Below are 9650 nucleotides of genomic sequence, written 5' to 3'. Positions count from 1 at the left end.
TCCTTGGGGCTTATCTCCCTAAACACCCTGGGCTGCGTCTCTCTGTTCACTCCTGGTCTCTCCCAGGTGCCTCGAGAGGGCAGGCATTTGCATTGTTTTCCCCTGGGCCCACCCCCATGGGGAAACTGAGGCCCGAGAGATGAGTGACCAAGCCGGGAGGTGGCAGAGAGCTCGGATCCTGGCCAGGCCTGCCTGGGTCTCTCTGATAAACCAGCGTAACTGAAGGAAAGGGGCCCCCAGTGAGACTCAGGCCAGGCTGAGAGCAAATCATCCATCTGGTTTATTGAGGCAGCAGTGGCATGTGGCGGGGGCGTTGCGAGGAAGGGGCTGGGACCTCCGCTGGGTCCAGGAGGTGCGGGGCCTGGCCCTTCCCCCGGCGCTGGGAACTGGATGTGGATGCGCGGGGGCCACGCCCGCGGGCGGCCGTGGTCCCCTCCTCCTCGGGGTCAGTCTGTCCGCAGCCAGGAGCCCTTCTCCTCCACCTCCTTGGTCACCACCAGCAGCACCTCGCACAGGCCCTGAGCCAGCGCGGCTGCCAGGAAGGCCCTGGGCAGAGAAACAGGGAGACTGAGGCCTGGGGGGTGCCTGGGGGTGCCCCCCGGGGAGGGGCGTCTGGCGCCCAGCCCTGGAGTCACCCCCTCTCCTCACCTGACACCATCCTCGTTGCCCAGGACCTCGGGCGCCCGCAGCTTGGAGTCCAGGTTGTAGTAGACGCCGTCCACCTGGCGCAGGGCCACCCAGTGCCGCCGGCGCAGCGGCAGGGAGAGCAGCCCCAGGGACACGGGCGAGGGCAGGTTCAGGATCAGCCCCAGCACCCGGGGCAGCGCCAGCTGGGACAGGGGCCTGCATGGCGGGGCAGGGATGCCACGGTCAGGGCCCGGCCTCCGCAGGCGCCCGCCAGCCCGGCGTTACCGGGTGTGGGGGGCCCAGGCTGGTGGCAGCGGTGGCTGCGCGACCCACCCAGGGACTCTCTTCCACCGACCCACCCCTTGCTTCCTTCTACTCACCTGCTCCCCCTCCCCACCCAGACCTCCCAGTCAGCCACCCCCCACCCGGCAACTCCCCCTTCACCATCCACCATCTGCCTGTCCATCCATTACCCGTCCCTTATGCACCTACCTCCATCCATCCAAGCGCCCAACAACTCCACCACCCACCCCACTCCCCATCCGCTCCTGACGCATCTACTGCTGATTCTACCCATTATCCATCCATTATACAGCACCTGCCCACCCACTCACCCATCCAGGCCTCCCAGCCATCTAACAATCACCCACCATCCAGCCCATCAACGCTTCACCCCGTCATCATCCACCCACTGATTCAATCAACCAGCAGCCAGCCAGCAGCCCAGCGGCTTCTCCACCGTCCACCCAACTCTTCATTCATCCTTTCCATCCACGCATCCATCCATTGATCCGTTCGTCTACCCGACCGCCTATCTGGTAACCACTGCCTACCAGCTGTTCATCCTTTATTCACTCAACCACTCAGCCACCCAACCATTCACATCATCCCATCACCCAACCACCTCCCCAGCACATCCAGCCGCCCGCTCACCATGCATTTACTCACCCAGCTACCATCAACCTATCCCACTGACCATCGACCTGCCAGCCGTCCATGACCCACCCATGCAAACCTTCCACCCATCCCCTCCTCCTGCTTTGTCCCACACTGACCACCATCACACCGCACCCACTGTGCCAAGCTCAGCACACAGGACACAGTGCTTTCGGTCGCACCTCCTTCTATCCCACCACACGGCGGCCAGGCCCTGCCCCTGCAGGGCGGCCATGATCACGTTGACGTCATAGTTGCCGGTGCCCAGGAGGCTGCGATGGGGGTTCAGCCGGGAGTCTGGGGCCAACCTGGTTGGGAGGTGGTCAGGGCCTCCTGAGTTGGGGGTTCCCTGGAAAGGCCTCCCCCTCCCCCACAAAGCCAAAGAGTCCCAGGGTCCGTGAGTCACCCAGCCTTGGGACTCTTCCCTCTCTTCAATCCCCGTGACTCAGCCCCAAGCCCTGCTCCTGTCCCCGTGCCCTCTCTGCCCTGGCCTTAAGGATGTGTGCCCTGTCCCTGCCCCAGCTTCCAATCCTCCCCCTCCTGGGGGCTCTTTCTACACCCAGCATTGCCTCGGCCCTGCCCCTGCTCCCAGCCCTTCCTGGCACCCCCGTCACCCCAGGAGAGAGCCCCAGCCCTCCAGCCTGGCCTTGCAGACCTGTCCCCTGCTGGCCTCCTGGCTTCAGGCCCATCCCACCCGTTGCAGCCACCTGTCCCCAACCACATCTCCTGTGCTGCTACCCCCAGCCTTTCGTCCAGCTGTCCCCAAGCCCAGGAGGCCCACCCCACCACCACTTGTCTCTCTGGGCTCTGCCTCCTCTGGACAATGGCACCTTTGTTCTGTCTCTGGGCCTTTGGTGGGCAGGGCAGGGGGAGGGGTCGGAGAGGGGAAAGTTGTGTATTCTTTTTCTGTGTATCTGTTTCCCTGGCTTCCCTCAGCGCAGGGCTCATAGCGGACTCATCTCTGGGTCTCCAGCATGGCCTTGCCATGGAAGAGTTGATTGATCCCTGTTTTGAACGACAGAGGAGATGAATACATTCTAAAATAACCAGTCTGAGGGGCTGGGACTTTGCCTGAGGATGCCGGGGCAGGGGCACGGGCACGGGAGGGCTGTGAGCAAGAGATGGGGACAAAGGGTCTAGGAGATGATGGGGCCAGAGCTGTGGGGACAGAGAGGAGGGCATCTGGCAGAGAGATAACAAAGGAGTGATGTTTGAAATCTTGAGTAGTGAGGAGGAACATTCCAGGCTGCCGAGAGGAGAAAGCTGTGCCTGGCAGAAAGAACAGCCTGTGCAAAGGCCCAGAGGCACCGTGGCAGGGCTCCTTCGGGGACTGGAGAGGAGTTTGCTTGGAGGGGAGCAGTGAGATATGAAGCGACAGAGACGGGTGGGGATCACAGCACACAGGGTCTTGGTTATCAGACTGCAGAGCTTGGGACTTCTGCCAGGGGTGCTGGGGAGCCATGGGGCCACTGAGAGCAGGGGAGGGGCAGGGTCATCGCGGGAGCTCTATGTAGCCTGGACTAAACGAGATAAACCGGAAGCTGGGAGGCCAGAGGAGAGTGGGGGATGAGGGCCCACATAAAAGGATGTGGCCTGTTCTGGGGCTGAGGAGAGAGGGGTGAACAGGCGCAGGAGGCACTCTCAATCTCTGAGTCCCAGAGTCCAGCCCAGGCAGGGGATGGGGCAGCAGAAAGCCCCGGGGCTCTGCCCCTGCCTTGCTCTGAGACCCAGGTGGGTTGCCCCACCTCTGTGAGCCCTGCTTCTCCAGGGGTTGGGGTGGGTGATGGTCACCTCTTGCAGATCTCATCGGCAGCCTCCTGGCTGAAGAGCTGCTGCTGCAGGACGTTGTTGAGGGCGTGGACGGCACAGAGCTCCAGGCGTTGCCGTTCGTGGTAAACGGAGGGCGGGCTTGGCTGAGCTCCTGGGGCCTGGGACATGCCGTCCTCGGCTCCTGCTTGGGGGTGAGGGTGGGGGAAAAGGTACTCAGGGGCCTGGGATCAGGAAGCCGAACCTGCCAGCAGGCCCTGGGGGCACCGTCATTGAGTGGGGGCTCAGGCAGCCTGAGCGGCCACCGGGCCACTGACTGCTTTCCTGGCGCTCTCCTGGCAACAGAGTACCTCCATCCCCTATTTCTAGGAAAAAAGCTCTCTCTTCTGCTCACTTAGCAACAGAGGACCACCCCCGCCACATCCCTAAGTGAAAGGGTCCCCTATGGTGGTCACCTAGCAACAGAGAACCCCCCTCCCCTGTCCCTAGGTAACAGGCTTCCTCTCTGGTTACCCAGCAGCAGAGGACCCCCCCCCCCCAACTAGGTAACCAGTCTCTCCTCAGGTTACTTAGAGGAAGCAATAGAGGAAGGCTCCTCCCCTGTCTCTAGGTAACAGGGTCTCTTCTGGTCGCCTAGCAACAGAAGACTCCCCTCCCCTGTCACTAACCAACAGAGTTCTCTCCTCCTGTCACCTGGCAACAGGGCCCCCTCCCCGGACACTGAGTAACAGAGCCCTCTCCCCGACCCGTACCCCAACCGTGGCGCTAGCCCGTTGCCTGGCAACGACCCTCACCCCGCCTGCCTCTCTGTTCCCCCGAACCGGGGGCTCCCGCATCCCCCTGGCCGGCAGCTCTGGCCTCCGAGAACAGGGCGGGCAGCACCGCGGTGACTGGGCAGGAGGGACGAACTACAGCTCCCGGCGGCCCCCGCGATCCGGACTACGACTCCCGGCGACCCTCGCGAGAGCTCTTGCTCCGCACGGAACGCCCGGGCGGCGTGGCCCGGAAGTTCGCTGTCGCCCCCGAGAACGCGGGACTACAACTTCCGTCGGCCCCCGCGGTGAGTCCCGGAAATGTGCCCTGAGGCGACCCTCTCCTTCGCACACTTCCACGCCCCCTGCTACTCGAAGGATTATGGGAAATGTAGTGACTAGGCTCTCGCGATAGCTTCCAGGGGTGTTGCTACTCTGTATGCCCGCTCCCTGTGATGACATCATGCCTAGTGTGAAGACAAAGCGTGGCGTCACAGAAGGGAAACAAGTGATCAGACACCAGACTATGCAGGGAGAAGCGTCTCCAATATTTACTGAGACAGGAGGGAGGTCTGGGGATACTGAGGCAGCAGCGGGACGGTGGCGGTGGGAGGTAAATAATGAGATGAGGATGTCCTCTTGGGAAGGAGGAGGCTTCTTAGCAGAGATGGATCCCCGGCTTGGAGGGCAGGTGGCAGCAGCCTGCGGAGGAGATACGGGGAATGAAAGGCTGAGACAGAGAGATAAGGAGTGACAGACACTTGGAAGAAGGGACAGACCAAGGTGGAGACCTAGAGGGAGGGACTGAGACCCAGAGAGAGGGACCAAATTCCAGAGATAGAGGAACGGAGACCTAGGGGGTAGACAGAGACTCACATGCTAGAGGCCCAGAGAGAGGGGGACACAGAGGCTCAGAGAGAGGAGACTTGGACAGAGATAGAGATCTATAAAGATTCAGCGTCGTGTAGTAGAAGGTTAAGGAGACTCAGGAATAAAGATGAATCGATAGAGACAGAATCAGAACTGCAGACTCAGAGAGCCTGAGACCCAAGCTCTGCAGAGCACAAGAGCCCAGGGCTTGGGGAGAGGAGCGCCGGGGAGGAGCGTGGCCGCACCCAGGAGGCTGCGCCAGAAGGTGGTGATGGTGGCAGAACCGGTGACAGCGCCTGGCTCGCTGGGGTTCTCTCTGTGGGTGTGCACAGCAAAGCTTCGGCCTTTGGGGCCCGGGGGTCCGCTCAGCTCCACATCCACCACATGCATGTCCTTGAGGCTGGGGCAAGCAGGGTGGTCAGTCCGGCTGGCCTGGCCCCAGCCCAGACCCCCGCTCAGCTTCGCTCACCTGAAATCGGCCACAAGCACCCCGATCACACGGTCGAAGCCCAGGCTGGGGGCGGCCAGGGCAGCAGCAGCCATGGTGTTGGAGTTTCGGGGGGCAAGGGGGCAGAGCCCGCGGACAGGGCCTTCATAGAGCACAGTGCGAGGCCCAGTGCTGTGCGCCGTAGCCAGGGGTCCCTCAAGCCGGAAGCCATCAGGGTGTGTGGCCATGGTGACACGGAGGCTCTGGAAGTGAGAGCCAGAGTCGGGGGGACTGGGGGTCTCTGTTGGCCCCCTCCGGTTCCCAGGGAGCCCAGCAGGCCCTCACCTGGAGGCCCCCGGCTTCGTCCAATCTGGCGATGTCCTCAGTGCCCCAGAGGGCCCCCCGGGCCACGAACACAGCGTGGCCCCAGCAATGCGAGGCCTCCAGGAGCTGCCGCTCTGTGGCCTGGTCAGCCAGGGCTGAGGGGGATCCCACCTGGGGCAGATGAAGGTAGGGAGGGGCTGAGGGCAAGAGATGGATCCCACTTTAGGGCGGGGTGATGCCAAGGCAGAAGACACAGAGCTCACCAGGAGATTGGCATAGCGCAGGATTTCTGCCCCAGATTCGTGGATTATTTTGGGATGGGCCACTTCCACCACAAGGTCAGGGTGCCTGGGAGAGGGGAGAGAGGCAGCGAGGACCTTGAAGAGGTATCAGACCTCCCCTCCCCAGATTCCCAGAGTCTATGGAGGCCTGTCACTCTTCGCCCTGGCCTGGGAAGGGAAATAAGACAGAGGCTTGTCCTATTTCACATTTGGGCGAACCAAGGTCCAGAGAGGGTAAGGGAATCACGTGAGAGCACACAGCACCTAAGGGAGGCCAGAACAGGAGCTTCAGAGAGTCCCATTCTCTCACAGCGAGGTCACTGACCTCTCCCCGAGGGCAGCAAGGTTCTGGAGCTGAAGGGTAGGGGGCACACTCCCCGCCATTCGTCCTGGGTCACGATTCCAGACAAAAACAAGTTCTAGGCCCAGTTCTGGTCCCTGAGTCAGCAAGTGGGAGACCAGGGACTGTCCTGGGGAGAGGGAAAGAGACTCAGAGAGAGGGGCACAGAGACCCAGAGAGAGGGGGACAGAGACCTGGAGAGAGGGGGACAGAGGCCCGGAGAGGGAATGACAGAGGTGAGGGAGGGAGTACATTGACCCAGAGTCGGGGGACACAAAAACTTAGGTGGGGGGCAGAGACTCGGAGAGGGGAGGACGGAGATCCTGAGGGGGCTGGAGCCCCGCGGTGAGGAGTGGAAGACACTTAGTCAGCCAGAGGCAGCCGAGCCACAGATAAAGACACAGAAGAAAAGTATGTTTGTGGAGGACAGGGGCTTCTGGGGCTCTAGAAAGGGGCCTGGGGAAGAAGCCCCAGACAGTCAAGGACTCACCGAGGCGGCCGTAGCCCAGTACCCCCACCTTCCTCGGGACCGTGTTGAGAGCCATGCCCGCGGATTTGGCGGCCTGCGGTCTGAGCTCCGCAGCTTCTTGCTGCCTCCCATCCCCCCACCTCACCCCACACACGAGGTTTGGGCAGCGGCTGAACTTTGGACATTTGACCCTTGAGCTTCTCTGGAACCCTCCCCCTCCCCCGCTATGGCCCAGAGGTGGGGGTGTGGGGGGTGCCACCTGGGGGCAGGATGAGAATCCCAGGAGGCAGTGGGCGAGATGTTTTGGGGTTCCAGGGCCCTGTGCGGCACCCCCCCCCCATGTATTCAGCCCATTCCTTCTCTGCATCACATCCTCTTCCTGCTGATGTGGAAAATTTCCTCTGCAGTCCCCTGCCCCCCTTTCTGGCCGGCCAGGTTGCCATGGAAACTGCATCCTGCTTGGGTTGGGGTAGAGAGGGTTGGGAGCAAGAGAGAGGAGATGGTGACGGGGGACTCTGGGCTCTGTCTGTCCCCTTGCTCCTGTGTTTCCAGTCCCCACCCTGCGGCCGCTCCCCCCCCGCCCCCCCCCCCCCCGTGCCTTGGCACCCGTGTTTGTCAGCATTCCTCTTCCAGTGTTTTCCTCCCTTGGTTCTGTCTCCATCTCAGATCTCTCTCACTCCCATCGCTGTCTCTCCACCTTTTCCCGCATCTCCATCCCTCCAGCTGCCGCCCCTGACTCCTCTGGGCTGGCTGCCATTCTGTCTCCAGCCAGGCCCTCATTTCCCCCAAGGTCCGAGGGAGGCCTGGCCTGGTCATGACCCTCTCCCCACAAGACTGCAGGAGCTGGAGTTCGGCTCATCCTAGCCTCAGTGGGCCCCCAACCCCACCAGCTCCCATGGAGGGGTCCCTTCCCCCGGCCCCTCCTCGAACCTCCCTCCCTCCAGCCTGATCATCCTTCTGTTCACCTTGACTTCTCACCTTTTATCCTCCCCTCCCCCGGCCACGATGCCACCAGCCACCCCTCTTTCGCCCCCTTATATTCTCACTCCCATGCCCATCCCTCCGCTCTCCCCACCTCCCATGGCCAAGGAGAAGCCTGCGAGGCCTGTGGAGGCGCCGAGTGCCCCCCCAATGAGCCCCAGCCACGGTGCCTCGCGGGTGCCTGGCATCGGAAATGGCGGAGACTGCGGCAGTGTCGGCTCCCTGCCCCCCACCACCACCTGGTACTCGCTGCAGTGATACCATGGCAACCAGGATCTGGGGGCCCTGAAAGAGGACGAGAGAGAAAGAGAGCATGAAAGCAGGAGCGAGGGGGAGCCAGGCGTCGCACTAGAGGAGAGTCCCAAGCAGACAAGCCAGACAGATAGGGCCAGGGACCCCAGACACGTCGCTGCAGAGGCAGCTGCCACGGGTGATAAGGCAAGAATTTGCTTTAAGAGCTCCAGATGGGGGCGGTGGGGGGAGATAAGATGCTGTGGGGCAGAAACAGGCAGGGAGGAGGCGCAGGGCCAGGCGCATGGACCCGGTCCAGGCCCTCTCAGAGGACACAGGGCCCCGGTGGGGTCGTGGGGGCTTCCTGCCCGCTCCACCTTCAGTCGTGGACTCCAAAGGGCCTGGCCGTCCTGCGCATGCGCCAGGCCTGCCTGTACGCGGGCCAGTCTGGGCCGAGGGGAGGATGGGGCTGAGAAGAGAGCTGCTCCCGGGGGCCCAGCCCTGTGTGCCCGCAGCTGTGTCTGCCCAGAGCAGTGCCTCATCCTGCTTCCACTGGCCTCTGTCTGTCTAGACAGCACGAAGCGGCGGCCCTGGGGCGGGGACCTGGCCCTCTGGAGGCGGCAACGCTGGTACCTTGGGCTGCCCCAGCCGTACCAGCACCTGCCCCGTGGCCTAGCCGATCGCTGGCATTTGCTGGCATTTGCTCCCACTCGCTGGCTTTTGTCTCTCCGAGGGCTCTGCGTGTGAGCTGCCCTCCTGAGCTGCAGCGTAGCCCCCCCTCCACTTCCTGGGCCTGGGCTCTGCCTCCTGCTGCTGAGTTAACAAGACAAAAGTGCAGCCCCTCCTGCTCCGCTGGCCCCAGCTGGCGCACCCCTCCCCCAGCTCACTCCTCGCCCCCCCCTTCGACGTGACCCGCTTTCTCCGCGCGGCAGTGTCTTGAATGGGACCCCTCTGGTTTGGCTCTGAGATGGGATGAATTGCGTGCTCACCTCCACGACCTGTGAATGTGACCTTATTTGGAAATAGGGTCTTTGCAGATGACCAGGATGAGGTGGTACTGGAGTAGGGTGGTTCCCAATCCAATATGACTTATAAAGAGGGGAAATTTGGACACAGAGACACACATGCACAGAGGGAAGGTGCTGTGGAGACAAGGGAGAATGCCCTGTGGAGACTGGGGTGACACTGCCACCAGTCAAGGTACATCTGAGGCGACCAGAAGCTGGAAGAGGCAGAGAAGGACCCTCCCCTACAGGTTCTAGAGGGAGCGCGGCCCTGCCCACACCTTGACCTTGGACTCTAGAACTGAGACACTAAATTTCTGTCGTTCTGAGCCACCCAGTCTGTGGTACCTTGTAAGGGCAGCCCCAGGAGATAGGCCCCCTAGGTTTCTTCTCTTTTTTCTTTCTTTTATTTTTTTGCGGTATGCGGCCTCTCACTGCTGTGGCCTCTCCCGCTGCGGAGCACAGGCTTCGGATGCGCAGGCCCAGCGGCCATGGCTCGCGGGCCCAGCCGCTCCGCGGCATGTGGGATCTTCCCGGACCGGGGCACGAACCCGCGTCCCCTGCATCGGCAGGCGGACCCTCAACCACCGTGCTACCAGGGAAGCCCCAGGCCCCCTAGGTTTCTGCTGTGAGGTGGGAGG

At 62.4% G+C, this 9650-nt stretch overlaps 2 protein-coding genes across 6 annotated transcripts; both read right to left on the bottom strand.

The window, feature by feature from the left end:
• Nucleotides 1-262: 262 nt before the first annotated feature.
• On the bottom strand, nucleotides 263-4280 carry JOSD2 (Josephin domain containing 2). 3 transcript variants are annotated; one of them, XM_059999816.1, is made up of 5 exons: nucleotides 4125-4280; nucleotides 3355-3514; nucleotides 1746-1871; nucleotides 649-843; nucleotides 263-546 (listed from the first exon to the last, which is right to left on the bottom strand). In XM_059999816.1, the coding sequence occupies exons 2-5, from the start codon at nucleotides 3498-3500 to the stop codon at nucleotides 447-449; spliced, it is 567 nt and encodes a 188-aa protein (XP_059855799.1). In that variant the 5' UTR covers nucleotides 3501-3514; nucleotides 4125-4280; the 3' UTR covers nucleotides 263-446. The 3 variants fall into 3 exon arrangements, with proteins under 3 accessions (XP_059855799.1, XP_059855800.1, XP_059855801.1); XM_059999817.2 differs by having other exon boundaries at nucleotides 3355-3517; nucleotides 4125-4223; XM_059999818.1 differs by lacking the exon at nucleotides 1746-1871.
• A 308-nt stretch (nucleotides 4281-4588) lies between these two features.
• Nucleotides 4589-6941, bottom strand: ASPDH (aspartate dehydrogenase domain containing). Of its 3 annotated transcripts, XM_059999792.1 has the most exons (7): nucleotides 6815-6941; nucleotides 6310-6454; nucleotides 5967-6051; nucleotides 5725-5874; nucleotides 5422-5642; nucleotides 5198-5352; nucleotides 4589-4784 (listed from the first exon to the last, which is right to left on the bottom strand). In XM_059999792.1, the coding sequence occupies exons 1-7, from the start codon at nucleotides 6867-6869 to the stop codon at nucleotides 4741-4743; spliced, it is 855 nt and encodes a 284-aa protein (XP_059855775.1). In that variant the 5' UTR covers nucleotides 6870-6941; the 3' UTR covers nucleotides 4589-4740. The 3 variants fall into 3 exon arrangements, with proteins under 3 accessions (XP_059855775.1, XP_059855776.1, XP_059855774.1); XM_059999793.1 differs by lacking the exon at nucleotides 5725-5874; XM_059999791.1 differs by lacking the exon at nucleotides 6815-6941 and having other exon boundaries at nucleotides 6310-6743.
• Between the last annotated feature and the right edge of the window lie 2709 nt (nucleotides 6942-9650).

Source organism: Delphinus delphis, chromosome 20 (assembly GCF_949987515.2).
Source record: "Delphinus delphis chromosome 20, mDelDel1.2, whole genome shotgun sequence".
Classification (NCBI taxonomy): Eukaryota; Metazoa; Chordata; class Mammalia; order Artiodactyla; family Delphinidae; genus Delphinus; species Delphinus delphis.
Note: the sequence above shows the minus strand (reverse complement) of the source record. Positions and strands in the feature narration are given on the sequence as shown.